Below are 21,356 nucleotides of genomic sequence, written 5' to 3'. Positions count from 1 at the left end.
AACATCACATACTGCAGTTATTAATGACAGTAGAAATGAAATTTGGAATTAAATTAATTATATAATAATTTCCAATTACCAACTATTTTTATTATGTTTGAGTGCTTTGGATATTGATTCATCATCAGGAACATTTATGAGTTATGCATTCTAATTATTTCCTTCACAAATTAATATATTAAATGAATTTTGAATCTGAAAAACAAAAATTTTAAATATAACAATTGATCATCAAAAGGTAAATAATAATGTCGATGTTGTCCATCATGTCAGTATGAAATTCTCAGTTGTTATGTTTATTGTGTAATTCAGTATAACAAACCTAGAATCAAAATTATTGTTAATATTTGTTAAAATAATACATCATTATCAAATTTAGTTTGTTCATTTATGAAATTTTTATTATTTAAGTATATATATAATATTTTTCAATAATATTTGTTTTATGACAGTTATTGGAATATTCAAGAATATTAGTAAAATTATCAGGGTTGTAATTATGATGATTTCCTAAGATATGTCTAGCAAAATTGGATCATTCTTTATTTCCCTTATTTATACAATTAATGTGTTCATTAATTCTGATCGAAAAAAAGATCGGTTTGTCATCCCAATATATATTCCAAATCATAATTTGCATATTTTAAACTATATAGTCCCTGTTTATCTAAATTGAATTTATTGTTTCGTTTTGTTATTTTAGTAGGATTAATGTTATCTATATAGTTAATTATTTTATTAATAGTTGTATATGCAGTTTTTAATTCAAAAGAATTAAATATTTTATTGATTTTTTTAATTTATATTGTATTCAGTTTTAGCATATTTGTTCTGTTATTATTATTATTTGTTAGTTTTATATTATCTTTAAAATAAATTTTATTTTTTATGTTAATATATAAATTATTTATTAGGTTTTCATTGTATCTGTTAGTTATAGCTGTATTTTTGACATTATTTAATTCAATGTTTAATTTTATATTATTTTTTTTTTTTCTTCGGTCATTTGACTGCTTTGATGCAGCTCTCCAAGATTCCCTATCTAGTGCTAGTCGTTTCATTTCAGTATACCCCCTACATCCTCATCCCTAACAGTTTGTTTAACATATTCCAAACGTGGCCTGCCTACACAATTTTTTCCTTCTACCTGTCCTTCCAATATTAAAGCAACTATTCCAGGTTGCCTTAATATGTGGCCTGTAAGTCTGTCTCTTCGTTTAGCTATATTTTCCCAAATGCTTCTTTCTTCATCTATTTGCCGCAACATCTACTCATTTGTAACTTTATCTACCCATCTGATTTTTAACATTCTCCTATAGCACCACATTTCAAAAGGTTCTAATCTTTTCTTCTCAGATACTCTGATTGTCCAAGTTTCACTTCCATATAAAGCGACACTCCAAACATATACTTTCAAAAAAATCTTTTCATGACATTTAAATTAATTTTTAATGTAAACAAATTATATTTCTGACTGAAGGCTCGTTTTGCCTGTGCTATTCGTTATTTTATATCGTTCCTGCTTCGTCCATCTTTAGTAATTCTACTACTTCCCAAATAACAAAATTCTTCTACCTCCATAATCTTTTCTCTTCCTCTTTTCACATTCAGTGGTCCATCTTTGTTATTTCTACTACATTTCATTACTTTTGTTTTGTTCTTGTTTATTTTCATGCGATAGTTCTCGCGTAGGACTTCATCCATGCCATTCATTGTTTCTTCCAAATCATTTTTACACTCAGCTAGAATTACTATATCATCAACAAATCGTAGCATCTTTATATTTTCACCTTGTTCTGTTACTCTGAATCTAAATTATTCTTTAACATCATCATTAACTGCTAGTTCCATGTAAAAATTAAAAACTAACGGGGATAGGGAACATCCTTGTCGGACTCCCTTTCTTATTACGGCTTCTTTCTTATGTTCTTCAATTATTACTGTTGCTGTTTGGTTCCTGTAAATGTTAGCAATTTTTCTTCTATCTCTGTATCTGAACCCTAATTTTTTTAAAATGCTGTACATTTTATTTATATTATTATGTCTTAAATATTTATTAATCTTGTTTTTAATTTAATATTGATAAGTTAATCATTAAAATGCATTGTGCAGTACTGATACAATCCTATTTATAAGTGTATTATATCAGTGTAAATGTATATTTTGTTATTTATAATGTCAGAATGTATTTTGTTTTGCTTTCCTTTCAGTAAACTAATAAATTTGTTTAATAATATTTTCTTTTTGATATGCTGGCACCCCCCATTTAGTGTCATCAAGCTCCCCTAGTGGGGGCACCCCATAGGTTGAGTAACACTGCTGTAACATATCGTTTTGGTATGGCATAGGGCAGAATAATTGTTTTATTCATAACTACTCTAAATTATCATGTGTGAAAGCAGCAATTTAATCCAATAACCTTTTAAAACTTTCTAGTTTGCATATATACACATATACATGTAAAAATATAATATTACACTAAAAATAAAATAAATAGAAGTGGTTAATTATAAAGAAATAATTAAATAATTTTAATTTAATTATTGGAGTTCTAGGTAATAGTTTTCAATCAGCCTTAATTGCTGAAACAATAATCAGATCAACATGAAAGATGTTGAGAATAAAGATAAACTCCTTATTTTAACTTATATATTTGTAGAATTGTTTTGTTAGAATTACAGAGGTTGGAAATAGTATATACTAAAAAAATTTCGTGAAAATTTAAACGACTTTAAATTTAAAAGTTCTTTGATTTCAACAAGTTCTTAATAAAATAATGTAAAATAGAACAGGGTTTAACTTTGTATAAATTACATGTTTTTTGTAGCTGTTAGTTACAACAGCTGTTATAACAGTTTAAGTCCTGATGTTTTCTTCTATAGCAAGACTATAATAAATCTATAATTCAATATTTATATAATAAATCAATTTATTATAGTAATAGTTTGTAAGCGTTTAATAACTTATTACCTTGTACTTACTTATTCTCTGTATGAAGAATAGTTCTGATATTTAATGTTATATTTATCATGTGTTTTTTAAATTACAATTTTAAAAGTACATTTTATTTTACAGAACTCGCTTGTTGTTTCATACCTTGCATATTGTGATTATTACCGACCAAGGTTCTTTATTCTAGAAAATGTAAGAAATTTTTTTTCATTTAAAAGAAGTATGGTGCTGAAATTAGCTTTAAGGTGCCTTGTTCGAATGGGCTACCAGTGTACATTTGGTGTACTACAGGCCGGGAATTATGGAGTTCCACAAACTAGAAGAAGGTAAATATTTATATTGCAAAGATGAAGTTGTTTGTGCGGATGTGGTTTATGTTTAGAAATATTGTAAGTCTTGTTTACATTTTTTTTAAATATAACATTTTTCTTTTTCTTTCCTTTTTATTGCACAGTACTGCGTATTGCTTATTAGATCTTTAAATCTAGACTAGTATATAATCACTCAATAAATGATATATTTTAATTATTCGTATTATATTCTCTGCTAAATTTTTTATATTAAAAAGGATTTATTCAAGTTAAATTTAAAATTAGACAGAAAATATAGAAGAAAAGTATTAATTTTGGTTTGGTTTTTCACTGTAATCAGTGTAACATTTATGTTTATGGTTTTTATTAATTTAAATCTACTTATTAATTCTCAAATATAATTAATAATATTCAACGGTGTAACGATAATGTAATATATTATTTTTTATTTTTATTTTTAGAGCCATTATAATAGCAGCTGCCCCAGGTGAAATATTACCACTGTTTCCTGAGCCTACTCACACATTCAATCCAAGAACTACACAATTAACTGTTATGGTTGATGACAAGAAGGTATATTTGGATTTAATATTTGGATATTAAAAATTCATATAGATTTTTGTAACTTATTAGTGTTAGTGAATCCACTTACATTGTAGAAATATATTTTAATGCTCAATTATTCCCAACGTGTGATATCGTAATATTACATGTAACATTTGAAAAAGATAAAGAGATTAATAAAATTGTAGACTATAATGCTTCTGATATGTATACACCAGTGTATAATATAAGAGACAAATGTTTTTTCTATTATGATGATGTATTTTCTGTAATTTCCATTTTTGTAATTATCTGTATTTTCCCCAATAATGATTCAAGGTAATATTTTATAATGTATTTCAGAGTTTATTTTCTGATTATTTGATTCTGTGCTTCTTACAGTAATGTGTAGGAATGTTATATAATTAACTTATGTGTTATAATTTTTATTATTAGGATAGTAAAGGATTTATTAAAATGCTTTTCTGGAAGTTGATATATTGCATATAGAACTGGTTTCATTTGCATATAATCATTTTATTTTTTAATTAGATTAACAAGGGCTAAGTAATTCAATATATGAAGACTCGGTACTTTAACTGAGTGTTCATCTATGGAGAATAAGAAAGTTCAAATTAGGAAAATCTCACATTGCACATCCAAACAAAATAATTAATGATTATATACTATTTTATTAATAAATCCCATAAATTTTGCCTTATAAAACAGAAATATAATTTTTCAGAACTGTAAGGTACAGTCCAGTCTTACAGGGTTTGTCCTGAAAGTAATTGTATTAGCTCTGGTGCATGTGCAAGCACGATGAGTGGGAAAACTTGTAGTGGGGGAATGTCATTTGTCTCCCCCCTGGAATGATAGTGAATGCCAGATTTTTACATCCCAAGTATTAACAAGACTTCAAAAATGCATCAATTGCATCTGTTCAGAGATCTCTGACAGCTGGATCCTCCATGATAATGCCAATATGTGCTCCATGTGTCCATGATAATGTGTGTCCATGATATATGTGTGTGTCCATGATAATGCCACAGTGTGGCTCAATAGCCACACTGTGTTGACAAGGGAGTTTGCTCTACAACCCCAACCTGTCTCCCTGAAATTTCTTTTTGTTCCCCCAGCTGAAAAGATGCATGAAAGATTTGCGACCATTGAAGCTGTTCAAGCAGCCGTGATGACGAACATCTGTAACAACCCACAACAGGAGGTAATAAAGGTGTACCAACAATGGAAGCATCATTGGGAGTGCTATGTGGCTGTACAAGTAGCCTATTTCAAAAATTATTAAATGTATTTCCTCATATCTTCAATAAATTGAGTTTGCCAGTATCAATCTGGTTACTTTGAGGACAAATCCTGAATTAACAAGTATCATATATTTTAAGTTTGGGAATGATGATTGTGACAGTTATTGTTTGATGAAAAAAGCTCTGAAGAACAGCCATTTACTGTAACTTAAATTTATGACATATCATCATAATGCATGTTGAAATAGTGGGTATAGAGCATATGCTTGAAAAATAAGCGATGAATGCATTGTTTTGCATGGAAGAGTTACAGGTAATCATCAGTTTGAAAGATATGGAGGGAACAGAGGGATGGAAAATTTAAACTAGGGAAGTAGGAGGAACCTGTGATGTGTGAACAGAAAATACCAACCAGCTATTGGGAAACTTTGAGATGGGACTTGACTGGAAGTTAATATTATCAGTGCAGTCACTTTACTTTTTTTCCTTAATTACTGTTAAGAAAACATTCCTTTTGTGATTTTTATTAAGAACATTTATGCAAGATAATTTTGGCTAATAATTAATCTAAACTCAGTTTTGTATAAACTTTACTTATACTTATTTTCAATCTTAAAATTTCTATTGGATCTCTGTATGAACATATATTTTTATTATATAAAAAACAATGTTATGTTTTTTCTCTATTATTTTGCCTTTCCTTTTAAATTGTAGTAACAGATAAAGAGTTTGTTCTTTATTAATTGTTATTTTGATTTTTATTTCATAAAAGTTATTTAGATGGATGAGTTCATAAAAATCTTTATGTATTCCTCAATCAGTTTCTATGTTACTTTTGAAGTATGTGTGTATCATTAGTTTATTTAATGTTGGTTAGTAGAATTAGAACTCTATATTCAATAAGTAGAACAAAACCAGTTATGTTTTTTCCTCGTTATATGAATATAAAAGTAGTTTCTTATTTTAGGCAACCTTAAGTTACCCCAAATTCTGGGTACCAATTCACAAAAAATATATATATATATATATATATAGTATTACAAACTACAATATTCTATTATATGTACAGAAGTTGACAAACTGAGTATATTAGTTGATACCATGGTAGAAATTCAGAATTTAAGCTCTCTTTTTTAGCTACATCCTCTTAAGCAAAATTTGGTTTCTGCTATAAAAGATATATAATTTTTGGTAAAAATCAGTGTATCTATAAAAAAAAGTTATGATTATTTATTATTGAATTATTTGAAAAAATTAAAACATTTAATTTGAAAAAGAAGAATAATGTACAATTAATGGTTTTAGTTTACTTCAAATTGCCACTGGATTGACTGTGCACCAAGACGAACAATAACTGTAAGAGATGCTATGTCTGATTTACCAGAAATCTGTAATGGTGCTCGATGTGATGAAATGCCCTATAATGGAGAACCTGTTTCACACTTTCAAAGACTTGTAAGTATAATTTTAACTAATTTTTAATTTTTCATTTTTATATGAGGCATATGTAAAAGGTAAGTTTGCAGTAATAAAAACAAGCTGAAAGAAAATGTTTTATGGGTTCAATATCTGTACTTACCTATTTTATTTTTCTTACATATTACTGTTATTTTCTAAGTATTTTCATATCGAGGAGCAAGAAAAAACTTGCAGTTTCAGCCAATTCAATAATGCCTTTTTCAAGTTCTCATCCTTCTCAAATTGTTGAGAACCAGTTCATTTTGAGGTGAAATAGTATGAAAGTTGGTAGTATGCACATGTATAATCTGAAGATCTGCATGCAAGAGGACAGTGATATAAAAATTTCTGTGAAATTGTTGACTGAATCTTCTGAACAGTGTGATACATATCGATCTACATTTTTGGGACCCATCTTGGATGCAGTTTTTGGTAGTTTAGATTTTTAGTAAATTTTCTATTCATGCATTTCAAATGTATAAATATTCTATGTTAAGAACTCTAAGCCTGAAACATTGATTTCTCAAATTTTTACTTCTATTTGTTTAGTAAGATCTGAATAGTAGACGTCCTGTTTGGCCTTTATTAAAATCGTGACAATACTATACCATTGCCACTAATCCTTGCAATTATTATAAGTTGTTTTTCCTACACTCATTACCATAGCATATACATTTTACTCTGGTAAATTTCAGCAGCATTAATACCCTTTGTATTTAATTATCTGTGTTTTTCTTCAAGTAAATTTACATGTTTGGTCATTAAGAAAAATTAAAAATTATAACTTGGTAAGCATAAAAATATTAACATAATTTATTTTAATATTTATGATTTATTTTTTATTTAATATTTTAACATAAAATATTACATAATTTTAGGTACTATTCATTGTATAGGATTTTTCTTTTACAAATTTAAAATTTATCACAATGGGGCTATTCAGAAGGCTGCAAGAACCTTTATATAGAGTAATGTCATTTGTTTTAAGTCTTTTTTTTTTTAATTTTTCTAAATCCTGAATAGTTAAGGCAACGTGATAAAGGCATATGAACGAGTAGTAGTAGGGTTGTTTAACAGGTAAGATGTTACGGATAGTGGAGTGATAAAATGGGAGGTACCCAATTTTTACTTGAGTAATTGATGTGCTCGCTCCAGTTTTGATTGCTATTAGGTTTTTAGTATTTTTAGTTTCTTTATTTGATTAACAATGTTCTTTATTTAAGTATTTAATGAAGGAATTGTTAAATAATTTTTTGCTATCTTTATTAACTTTAAATAAGTTATTTATAAAAGTTTCATAGTAACTGACAAAGAAAGGGTTATTTTACTTACTGGCACACAGCTTTTTTTTTTATTGATCTTAAATTTTTATAACCTTGATAATTGAGGTATTGTTTTTAACTGTTGATCTTGTCTGTATAGTCTGCTTTGGGAAAATTACAAGTTTTTGAAATACTGAGAAAAAACTAAAACTTTTGTTTAGACACATTTTTGTATATATTGCTGACCAGTTTTCAGGCACAAGCATACGATAAAAGTGCTACAATCTGCTTTTAATTACAAATTGCTTTTAGTTGAAGGCCATCCTGATCCCGTAGAAGAAGACATCCTCCATGTGGCTGTTTTGGTCGCCACGCCACCCCCTCATACCTAGCTAGCCCTTATGGGCTTTAGCAGAGGTCTTCTTCAGAACCTTAGCAAAAGACGAATCTCAGCCTTCTTGTCTCACTCAGGATGCCACCGATGCGAATACCACATGTGATATTCCCATCGGTGTACTACTAGGAAGTGAACTCTTTAAAACAAAACACATCTATGTCAAGTCTTTAACAAACTAAGTGGCATTAAGGAACTGAAATTAAAAACACAACTACCTACCTGATAGGTTAGAAGTTGAGTTCAACGTGTGACCATAACATAACACAAAACAAGAAATAAAAATAAACAAAACACTACAAAACATCAAAACTTATAACACAATAACAACAAAACCAAAATACAGGAAAGACCAGGCGGAACCCTAAATTCCCTCTGAAATCTGTTCTCTTGCCAGGAATTCAATGAAGTGTTCAACGATTACCCATTTGGCCTGGTTTTTCCAATTCTCATGGAGATCTAATGTTAAGCCAATAAATAGTCTTTGTGCGCATTTGTAAATTACATAGTATGCATCATCTAATTGCCGACTATCTGGACACACACCTGAATCCACTAGGGCAAATTGCTGGAGTCTGGCTTCGAAGGTGCCATTACCAGAAAGAAATTACATCACATATTTGTGAGGGTGAACCCAAGGGGCGGCCCGTGCCCCGTGGGTGAACCCACAAATTTTTTTACCTCAGTATATTTCAAAAAATAAAATGAGAAATAAATATCAAAGTGAAACAATATATGCTTTAAGTTGATAAAATAAAATTATTAGGCTCCATTTTCTGTTGATTGGTTTCTGTTAAACTTCATGAATATTATAATTTTTGTATGATTATTTTACTTATGTGTTTTCTGAAAAAGCCTACCATGATAGGCTTGGTCTAACAGTCATTTTCTGTGCACATTTTTATCCAAAAAAACATCTTGTGATAGGGTTTTTAGTATATTTATAATGCTTCGTTTGCATTATAACCACTTGTGGCCATGATACATTGCACAAAATCGTAGTTTGGGACTCCTTTACAGTTAAATGGAGGTCTGTATTCTATCCTGGTAGGGATCTGACTAGAAGGATTTTTTTCACTTGCAGGGTATTTGGAATTCTTTGTTTATATTAAAAGTAAACGGTTTCAGAAAAATACAGTATCAAATTTTATATATATTGTGAACAAAGCTAAGATTTTATGCTAAAGTATAAGTTCATTATTAAAGAATGAAGAATTATGAAACAAATATAAGTTCATTATAAGGCAATGCTGAAATATATACAAGCTTATATTAGAATTTTGATAATTCTGTCAATGCTTGCAAAGGAATTGCAGTAATTTAGCTTAGTCATTGTCACATGATACATAGGAATCAATTCTACACTAAGCCAACTATTTATATTGATTGTGCAAAATAAAACATTTGAGTAAAATTATTAACTTCAGTGATAGTTCTGTTTGGGAAAAAAGTAACACACAGTATATTTCATCTTGCTTTGGAGGATGAAACAACTTCTAAAAAGGTAGGTATTAAATTTCTTTTGTAATGTATAGATGAAAACATTTAACACATCTCAGGATGCTAGTATAAGCTGGAAAAAAATCCCCCACCCATCAGTATGTTAACCGTTCAAAGAAAAAATGTACTGAAAGCACTAAAGCAAGAAATCAGATCAGTATCATTTAAAGGATAATTTTTTAATTTATCAATTTATTTTGTTGCTTGGGTGTACTTTAAAAATACTCACCGAAAAAATATTTTAAAAAGTTATCAGCCAAGAGTTCTCACACTTAATTTAACTCTTCTTGAATAATTAAAATCTGATTGTTATTCTAACTTGAATGTTTTACAGAGCTCAGGCAGCTAATGAAGTGTAATCAGTTCATTCTGAGATTATTAAAGAAGCAGTAGTTTAGCTATTACTAAGTCATATCATTTCAGAAAAATTTATCTTTCTAATAAACATATTAGAAAAATAATTTATTTGTAATCTTATATACGTATTACTGCATTTGTTGATGTACGTTTTAACAATACCCTATGAAACTGTTACACATTTCCATTCCCTAGAATAATTTTGACTTTCCTAAATTCATTCTGCTCTCACAGTTCTTTGAAATTTAAGTTATTGTTTTGTATATTTTATTATACAAAATTGGATGTATGTAGTTAAATTTAAAAAAAAGTTGAATAGAGAACTAGATGTATTAAAAATAAATAGAATCCAATGCTTTGCTTTTTTGTCATGTGGATTTTTATTGTTCATGAATAATGTATTACAAGAATAATTTATTTTGCAGATGCGTGGCAACCAGTACCAACCAATATTAACAGATCATATTTGTAAAGAGATGGCACCTTTAGTAGAAGCTCGCATTGCTCAGATACCAACAAGAACCGGTTCTGATTGGCGTGATTTACCAAATATTGTTGTTCGTTTATGTGATGGAACTTACACAAAAAAACTGTAAGTTGGAAGCTTTATTAGAAATTATATTTTGTATGAGGTTTGTTCAAAAAAGACTGAACGTTTTCAATTACGCGCCAACGAAGATATTTAGTGATGTGTGGTTAGCAGCATTATGTTCCACATAACCTCCTTTGTAACCACATGTTCTTGGATTGTTGATATCTCGATTGTTTACTTTTCATGTTATTGTTATTTCAGTGCAACATGTTTAAGTGCTAGTAATGATTTTTATAATGTGTGTTTTTCAGGAGCAACTATACAATGTAAACTTTTGCGTGGAACTGGGGAAAACTTTCACAGAAACTTTTCAAGTTTTGAAGCAAGCTTACAAAGATGATGCTCTGGGTCGTACGCAATGCTGCAAATGGTTTTCATCATCTAAACGTAGTCGTCAGTCTATTGAAGATGACCTTTGACCAAGAAGGCCTTCAACTTCAACTGATGACACACAGATTCAGGGAGTTAATAATTTGGTGCATGCAAATCGCTGATTGGCTGTCAGAACTTGCAGAAAGGGTTAGCATCTTAATTGGATCATGCCATGAAATTTTGATTGAAAAATTGAACATGTATTGAGTTGCAGCAAAGTTTGATGACCAAACAACAGAAAGAACACCTCAATGGACAATTGCCAGCAACTCATTGAACAAGCTGATGACAGTGAAACATTTATGCAAAGGATCATAACGAGACGGAAGCTGGGTTTACAGGTACGGCATGAGACAAAAGGTCAATCATCAAAAAATCGCTACCAACATGTTGCACTCAAATAACAATAACACAAAAACTAAATGAGATATCAACAATCCAAGAACATGTGGTTACAGAGAAGTTTATGCGGAACACAGTGCTACCAACCGCATGTCACTAAATATCTCTGTTGGTGTGTAATTAAAAATGTTCTGTCTTTTTTTTAACAAACCTTGTAATGTGTTTTAATTGATCGTTTCTTAACCACACCCAGATTCTGCTTCAGTTACAGCTAGATCTGGATGTTCATTAGGCCTATATAATAATTTCCTTCTCATTATTTGTTTTCCTCTATCTAACACTTTATCTTTCTAAGACTAGGTTAGCTTCTGCAATTAATTATCTTCTTTCTCTGCTCTTTTTAAATGATGCTGTCAGTTAACTAGGAGAGTAAATAATAAATTGAGAAAAAGAAAGACAGGCATGAGAAACATCAATGAAAAAATAAGAATGTAAACTTCATGGAATTGTGCCGTTTACCAAGGATAGAAGGCAAAGAGAACTTAAGTCACTATTTCAATTAAGATAAAAGATAAATTGGTCAAAAGATATTACCAAAAGAAAGTTGATGAATAAGGTCTTCCTTATTCAACCATCAGCAGATGGTTTTAGCCTTGTTTAGCTATAGGTTAGTTTGTTTTTATAGCCAGTAAAATTATTTATGGTAGAATTTTTATTTCTTCAGTAAAGTAAAAGCAGTGAAACTAACCTATTTGTTTAGAAATAATATTCATATTTTATATTAAAATAAAGAACAAAGGACCCATCTCATAAACAGACACAGTTCTTTATTTTATTATTAATTGAAGTGAAAAAAAAATTAAAAATACAGAAAACTGGGGGTATTAATTGAGTTATTATTATGCAGACCACTAATAAGTTTAAAAGATTATGTAAAATCAGTTCGTTCAGACAATCAAATTAATTATCCTTGTCAGTCTGACATTTGAAAATCGCTCAGTGCATTATTTTTCATTTCACAAATTCGTGTTTGAATCTTGTTGATTATGGATAATCTCTTAAACTTAAGAGATTTTGGTTTAAATACTAGTATTTATTTAAATTTCAACGTATTGATATAATTCATTGATAAATCTTACAAAATGAATATTTTTTACAGGCAATACACTCACCATGACAAAAAGAATGGAAAGTCAAATACTGGAGCTCTAAGAGGTGTTTGCAACTGTGCAACTGGTAAAGCTTGTGATCCAATGGACAGGCAGTTTAACACATTAATTCCATGGTGTCTTCCTCATACTGGCAACCGTCACAACCATTGGGCTGGATTATATGGACGGTTAGAATGGGACGGGTTTTTTAGCACCACAGTTACCAATCCTGAACCTATGGGGAAACAGGTACATTTTTTATTTAAACTGAAATTTTACTGTTTTTTAATACATTATTTGAATCTGTTAAATTTTATTTATTAATGTGAATGAACTTGCTTTTTAGGGTCGTGTCTTGCATCCTGAACAAACCAGAGTGGTGAGTGTTCGAGAATGTGCACGTTCTCAAGGCTTCCCAGACACTTACCGGTTCTTTGGAAGTATCTTAGATAAACATCGTCAGGTATACTTAATTATTTATGGCAGTAATAACGTTGTGTGTTATTTTTGTGAGTTAATTTTTTATTACCAGTTTACCAGCTTTTAAAAAATGTATCCTGAATTTTAACTGGGAACAATGGAGAAATTTACTAGTTGTTCTGAAAATGTCTAGAAACATCATAATTTTATTAGAGTATCATGTTATTTTAATGTAAATATTTGTGGAAACAATTGTACTTCTGGCACTTTTCCCTATAATAAAATATAGACTGTAATAATCACTAGAAACTATTTTCGAAGTTTGTCAATAAAAAATTATATTACTTCTTATTCTCTCTAGTTAACTAACTGTCTCTCCAACCTTATCTGGCTCATCCCTTGTCCCAAAAATGGTTGGATTTTTGCAAATTTTTTAAAAGAAATAACTGAATTAAACAAAATCTCTTGTCACCTTGTTCAGCCAGTTTCATAAAATCCAAATTTGTCACTTATAGATGAAGTAAAAGTAAAACGAGAGATTGAATTGCTGATAATAATTGGACAGACATGCACATTTATTCTCTTATTATCTCTATAATAATTAGATTGGAGCTGCACTGATAAGTCCCAGTTGGCTAGAAAGGATACATAATTTTATCTGAGTTCAGAAGTATGATAACCATGTTTTACCAGCCTTGTATTATTTGTGGTTTTTTAACCTCTGGAATATAGCTGTCTTGATATTCAAAGAATAGTTATAAAACATTTGTTTTATTTGCACAAGTGACACTAGGCAAAGATATGAACCCAAAAGACTAAAGTGATGGTCATTTTGTGACCAAATCAGAAAATAAAATTATTTGTAATTCATCAAGTGAAGTATAAAAGTACATGAAAAAAGGATTTAAAAAATATGTAACAGAGTAGTGTAATTGTAGAACCTGATGGTTCTTTTTTTATATCATCATAGACTGTGAAAATGTAAAACAGTACAGGTAACATCACAATTTGAATAAACCCTTACCTTAATAAATTTTTCATACTTCTTTTATAATATTTTTTTTCCTAATTGTCCTAATCTTTGTATTTTTTTTTTCTAAGAAATGAAATGTATAAATATAATAAAGGGTAATAATGTAATTTTAGAATAATTTAAACAATTACATATTTAGAATTACTTCAGATGGTTAATAGGGATAAAAGTAATATTTATTCATGCTGATAACAACAGGCTTATTTTACCCAATTATAGATACCCTTATTTTTTATGATGAGAGATGAATTGTTGTAGTGTAAGAAAAATTTGAAGTCTGATGGAGGGGGATTTGAACTTAGAGCCTTTAAGGTAAAACTCAAGACAAGAGAGACTACCATTACTCTATTACAGAGCTCAGCAGAGTCAAGATACTAGAAAAATAGTGAATGTACAGTAGAGATTATTTTAGATATTCCATTTTCTTAATATAAAAAAAATTGTTTGTGTTTCATATTGAAGTTAAAGATTTGTGTTTTATATTGATCCAGTTTTCCACCTCAATCCATACATCTCTTTGGTCAACCATTATCTTGAGCTCATTGTAGGTCCTGCAGCTCATGTTATTTTGTGTTTGATTAACATATTCCATAATAGGTTTATCTGTAGTATATTTTTCCCTTCTGCAGCACCTTTAAGGATAGACTTTAAGCTATTGTGTCATAAAATGTGTCCAATTCATGGCTCTTTTGCTTAAACATGTCCAGAAAGCATGGCATCTGTAATCCCATTCTCGATAAAACTTGGAACATTTGTGATGTCAACCCAAACTAATTTTTATTATCCTACAGTAGCATCATAATTCAAAGGCATCGATCCTCTTTTCCTCTGTTTTCCCAAATATCCAAGTTTCACTAGCTTAGAGGAGCACACTCCACACGTCTTTACCAGTTTTTTCCTGAATATTCCTTGTCGGAAAAGTTTGGGCTTTTTGTTAAATGTCATCTTTGCTTGGTTGATGCAGTTCACAACTTGCATCAGTAAGGTTAGTGTTACCAGATAAGTTAACCCCTTAATTTTTCTCAAGATGATGGATGTCAAAATTTTGGATCAATGTCATCATGATCATGTCACAAATGGGTTGGGTTGGATCCATGTGTTGGGTTCTATGTTGCTCTCAATGGACTGCTGAAACTTTCTTTGGGAGTGGTGTAATGACATACTTCATAAAATCTGATAATTGAACTTGCTCAGTTATATTAACTCTATTCTAGCTGGTACAGTTCCATTTTGAATGCATTCTTAATTAGTTCTACTGGTACATCATCAATGTCAGCAACTTTCCTATTCTTCAGATGCTTCAGAATACATGTTCAAATGCTACTCTTAAGTTGTTCACCGCCCCAGACACCAGATTATGTGAATACTGTGTCTATATGCTTTCATGATTTTGGTCTTTTCTTTATTTATTTTTAAGTTGTACTTCAAGCCAGGTGATCATTTTAACTCCTCAACATGGCTATTAAATCATGTAACTATAACTATTATTATCTTCAAATCGTATCATATTGACCTTTACTCCATGTATACTTTGTCAGGCCTCTTTGAATGTAACCATTGTATTGCGTCCTTGCTGTACCCTTTGTCTGATGTTTCCCTACTCTTGATGTTCATACTCACCACCACCAGCTCACCCACATAAAAATTGTGAATAGTAACTTTAAATTCACTCTAACACCTTTTCCATGTTAATAAAAACAGTGAATGTGTCTTGGTTCGTTCATTCAAAATTTTTTTCAATTATACAGGCTCCATTTGTAAATGGAGCCTGTATTTTTCCCGCAATTCGTCTCAAGATGATGGATGTCAAGTTTTTGGATGCTTTACCAAACTGAAGGTTCTGTGTGGTTTACAATGGTCTAATGAAACTTTCTTTGGTAGTGGTATTATGACATACTTCATAAAATCTGACTGAACTTGACCAGTTTCATAAACTCTCTTTTCTTTTTCTATATGGTACAGTTTTCCTTGACTTCATTTACTAACATCTCTGCAAAATCATCCAGCTTATTCCCTTAAAGCTCCTATAATTATTCCTTCCATCTTATAGTTATTTCTCTCTGTTCAAATAGTAATTCACCTTTTTTATTTTTAATGCAGTTTGATCTCAGGGCTTTGATCCCAAAGAATTGTTTTATATAGATTTATCTGCAACTTCCAATTTCCCTTCTTTCATCACCTCAATTTCATTGCATCTTTCCTCTAGATTGATTTCTTTTGCCTGCCTTGTATCTATTTATTTCATTTCTTACAGCCTGGTATAATCTTTTCCTTTCCTTTAGTTGGGTCCTTTTTCAAATTCTTTCTTCACTTGGTTTTTTAAAAATTATATCCTTGTTTCTAAATTATATCTATTCCTTTCTACACTTTACTTTCTATTTCTTTACAACTTCTTAAGCAGAATGCAAAACAGAATCCTTTTCATAGTTCCACTGATCCTCTACATTCCACATCTAAGTCATCCTGCTTTCTACTGCATTGTTGAGTTCTTTTATGCACTAATCTAATTTCTTCAGTCTGTCCATATTCCACTTTAGACTAGTTCTTTTTGTATATGTCTTTCTAAATAGTTTTTTTTTTTTAATTTTAGGTCAAATTCACTTAGCGTCATTGTTATCACTATCTATATCAAGATTAGGTTAGCTTCTGCAATCTTTCACCTGGCTCCTGAACCTTTGTTTGGCTAAAATAAAGTTTATTTTATAGCTTCTATCACTTGTTTAACATCTTCCCCATCCCATGTATAACATATTTCATGGGTGTTGCAGAACCTCATATTACATGTTACCAACTTGTGCTGCATGCAAAACCCAAATAATCTCTCCAGTCACTCATTATTATGAAACTCTTTAGTAGTTCTAATGGTAAATTATGTTTCCTATAGAGCAGGGTATTCATTCTCACAATTGCCATGTGAGACAAGTTCTAAAGGTTTGCTGTATGGAGATGTAGTTATGTATGTAGAAATGTACCTTGAGCAGCAAACCAGTCGCTGCTTTGGGAAATGGATACCCTTTTTTAACTATTGTTTTAATTTTCTGTCACATTTTGAGTGTTAATTAGATTATAAAATCATGATTTTATTATGCTTAGCAAATAGTCTCAAGTTTTAAATGTTTAAACAGGTTTTTTACCAACTTGAAATATTCTGTAAATTTTTTTTGTAATTTGAATGATCTTTTTACTTGTAACAGTTATATACATCCACAAGTATTGAAGGAACATATTCAAATTGCTTTGCTGCAGTATTAGTAGCATTTTGAAGCATTTAAAAGGTTTTTTGAGGAAAATATTATATTTTTTGGACTGTACAACACCAAACTCCTACTTTGACAGAGCTGAAGTTCGTCAAGTCCATGTTTTATTATTAACTATACAATCTAATGTGTATAAAGAAGTGTGAAACATATTTTACACTGTCAAATACACAATTGAATAAGTATAATCACACTTTTTCTGTAATCTGGAAAATGCAATTTAAGTACATTTATAATACATGTATATTTATAAGTAAAGAATTAAGTAAATAATTCTTAGATTAGGGTTGAAGCAAATGAAGTTAACTGAAAATTATTTCTTTATTTTATGCTTCTTTCTCCAAAATGTGAAGTAATTAATGCAAGAAAGGTTTGTAGAACTATTTTTTTCCAAAATACTTATTTCATATTAAAATAAATCTGTATATTAAAAAAATTAAGATTATTCATAAATTTATTTCAAAAAAGAAAAAAAAATTTAGTATACAGTAATTCTGCTGGATAAGAAACAAATGCCAAACTGTTTGCAGGATAAATTTTCATGCTTACTAGGCTACTTATTTACCTTGCATTGATATTTATTGATGTTTATTTTATGGTTGATTAAATGTTATAGATTGGAAATGCAGTTCCACCACCAATGGGTGAAGCGGTCGGTTATGAAATCAGAAAATGTGTTAGTGAACTGGAATCAAAATTACTTTCAGAAACTGTGAGCAGCTGAACTGAAGAAAACATCAATGCTTTGTTTAAGTATTGTTATGTTTCATGTAAATTAATGTATTGCATTAAGAGCATTAGTATTAAAAGAATTATCTACAGTACTGTTAACATGTTGTTTACATACAGTTGATATGTTTTTTTATCTATTTACGTAAGCTTGTGAATATATTAAAAACAGACATTTTAACGATGAATTATTTTAATATTTCCTTTCATTTTATTGTTCATACATTAGGTTTGTTGATGACAAATTTTGTTTTAAAAATTGTGTAGTTTGGCCTTGAAAAATAGAAAGGTCAATTAAATCTTTAATCAATTAACAATTAACAATTAAATCTTATCATCAATTACAATTTTTTTTTTTAATGATTTGGAGTAATAATTGAACCATAATGGTAATAATAGTTTATTTCATATCAAAAAAAGTATATACACTTCTTAGAGTTATCAGTTTTTTGAATGGTATTCTTCACTATTTTTGTTCTATATTGTAGAACAAAACCAAGATGTCTTAATATATGGCTATTAATGTTAGTAACTTATACAAATAGTGCGTATTTATATTGTACTTTTATTGAAAAATTTGTTCATACCTTAATTTGTAATTATTTTAATTATGTATTACTATATTAAATGAGTAATTAAATTGCTATTAATTAAATGTATATTGAATTTTTTTTTTAATAACTTGGACTTCTTGACTTCTAGTATTAAATTTATGTTAAATTACAAAATTTTACCATAATTTATAGAGTAAGACATTTTCTAAATAAAATTGTGCACGCTTCAATTTGAGTAATTAATCAACGTTTGATTTGTTATAAAAAGATATGAAACAAATTTTATTTATTTTTTCAGAAACATATCTTCCATTTAGAAAAAGTAGACCATTAGTCACAAATTAAACAGTATTTTTTAATTCACTATCCTTTTAATCATTAATGATTATACGCAAAGAGTTACTTAACCAGTTTCTTGATTAAGTATTCAAATTGAATTACTAAATTGCATTAGTTTACTTGTTTAGTGTATCTATCTGAAGAGAAAATAAAATACATTAATAGTTGCTGTTATAAAACTTTGCAATTTTTACTATGTGCATTGAAAACCAGATTATTGTGTGATAAACATTTCTGGGAATAACAAAAGCAATAAATTTATATATACAACGTGTTTTCAAAAAGTAATGAGAATTTTTGTTTTTTGGAAGGAATTTTATTTATTTGTCTATATTAATGTTATCCTCTTCAAAATAGTCCCCATTAGATATACACTTTGCTAGTGCTTTTTCCAATCCCCAAAACACTTCTGGACCTCGATCTTTGGAATAGTGTTTAGCACTTTCAGCTACTTTCTTTTCTTTTAATCTCATCTATGTTTGTAAAATGATAACCCTTTTAAGGTTCTCTTTATTTTTTGGAATTAAAAAAAGTAAATATAGTAACATTGATCGTAATATAATAACAATAGAAATTTTGAAAAAGTAGTGCACCTAGGCAGGAAATAGTATAATATGGTTTTATTATAATAATTATATAAATAGTATAATATGGTTTTATTATAATAATTATATAAATATTTTTATTTATTTCCTTTTGAAGGAAGGAAATACAAAAATTCAGAAGGAAATGAATAAAAATATTTATATTATTATTATAATAAAACCACACTATAGTGTTCTCTGCCTAGGTGCACTACTTCTTCAAAATTTCTATTGTTATTATATTACCATCAATGTTACTACTACATTACTATTATTATTCAGAACTCAATGTAAAACATAACCAAAATCATCACTTACAGTTTGCAAATTCTAGTGCGCTCAGTGAGATTTTTGCCGTTTTCTTGTGAGATAATTAAACAGTGTTCCTTAACCAGATTAGTGGCAGAATTTGGAAAAAAAACACTAGGTATTTGTTGTTTTTACGCACGAATGAATGTTTTAAGTTACTTTATTTTGTCTCAAAAAAAATTGTTTGAATTCAAGCAAAGCAAGCCAAAAATGAAGTTTTGGAAGGAACAGTTTGTAAACAAATTACTTAAAATGAGCAAAAAACACAAAAAAAATAATGCGCGCATCTTATTACATACCCAAGATCATTGAACTCATCTGATAACTGAAGTAAAATGGCTCCCAATCACATTTTATCAGGAATTCCCACCTCAAAATGATTAAAAGAATATCTCCTGCTATCTCTTGGAATTTATATGTAACTATGTGAAGACAAATAACCAGTCACATTCAAAGACTCATTTATGGGTTTCTGCCCATGAAGGGTTAATACCAGCTTGGTACTTGTATGAACCGTGTTTGATGCTTGCAGAAACCATTAAGTATATAATAAGTTTCATGATCATTAATAGATAATAATAGAACTCGTAGGAGTCGGTCCAGTAAAGGTTAAGTTTATTAAACTAATGGCAGAGAGTTTTTACAAGTATTCTTGTTTATAATTAACATGAAGTCGTTTAGAAATCCCTTAATTTTGACTAAAAATAGTCAAATAGTAATTTGATTACAAACAGATATATCCATTCACTTTATTCATGTTTTGTTATATGTTCAACATATTATTTCTATCTGAATATTTGTAAGTAAACATGTGTCCAATCTGTTGAATTTAATGTTTAGTGTAATCACTGCAGCCTTACTGATGTACTCCAGGATTTTGTAAATTTTATTTTTAGTAAAGTACTACCACATAAATAAAATCCACATATGAAAAATATGTTACTATGAAATGTGATAAAGTATTTAAAAAATAAAATAAAACAAATATTATTAACAGAATGTAATTGCAGTGCAGATTATTACATATAAACACGTTCCAATAAACAAATTAAAAATGAATATCTTTTTTAAGAGAAATATTTTCTTTATATATCCATGGTGCCTTTAGAAAAAGGTTTCAGGTGAAAGCATAATATGCCAGGCTCTAGGAATACTGAGGAGTGAAGTAGTTTTCTTTTGACTCCTCTGAACTGAATATACTGTTATGCGTCAGCAGGCCAGTCCAACTGAAATGCAGCTCTGAGCCCATGTAATTTTAATAATTGTGGCCATTTAAATATTACATTCTTTTTTTTTGTGATTTTAGGTTCCTCACTTTTCCCATGTAAATAAATACCAGACTTCCCTTTACAGACCCACCGGGTTGGTCTAGTGGTGAACGCGTCTTCCCAAATCAGCAGATTTGGAAGTCGAGAGTTCCAGCGTTCAAGTCCTAGTAAAGCCGGCTATTTTTACACGGACTTGAATACTAGATCGTGGATACCGGTGTTCTTTGGTGGTTGGGTTTCAATTAACCACACATCTCAGGTATGGTCGAACTGAGAATGTACAAGACTACACTTCATTCACACTCATACATATCCTCATTCATCCTCTGAAGAATTATCTAAACGGTAGTTACCGGAGGCTAAA

At 29.4% G+C, this 21,356-nt stretch overlaps 1 protein-coding gene across 1 annotated transcript in view; it reads left to right on the top strand.

Annotated features, from left to right (window-relative positions):
- The window catches only part of LOC142319205 (DNA (cytosine-5)-methyltransferase 1-like), a 93,633-nt gene extending 75,055 nt beyond the window's left edge, over positions 1-18,578 (top strand). Inside the window, exons 22-28 of the mRNA XM_075356215.1 lie at positions 3,076-3,278; positions 3,725-3,836; positions 6,377-6,526; positions 10,468-10,634; positions 12,508-12,748; positions 12,846-12,962; positions 17,826-18,578. Coding sequence (XP_075212330.1) covers positions 3,076-3,278; positions 3,725-3,836; positions 6,377-6,526; positions 10,468-10,634; positions 12,508-12,748; positions 12,846-12,962; positions 17,826-17,933 — 1,098 coding nt within the window. The 3' untranslated portion in view covers positions 17,934-18,578. The remainder of the gene's footprint in view (positions 1-3,075; positions 3,279-3,724; positions 3,837-6,376; positions 6,527-10,467; positions 10,635-12,507; positions 12,749-12,845; positions 12,963-17,825) is intronic.
- Positions 18,579-21,356: the final 2,778 nt, after the last annotated feature.

Source organism: Lycorma delicatula, chromosome 2 (assembly GCF_047948215.1).
Source record: "Lycorma delicatula isolate Av1 chromosome 2, ASM4794821v1, whole genome shotgun sequence".
Taxonomy (NCBI): Eukaryota; Metazoa; Arthropoda; class Insecta; order Hemiptera; family Fulgoridae; genus Lycorma; species Lycorma delicatula.
This window is presented reverse-complemented; position numbering and strand designations above follow the sequence as displayed.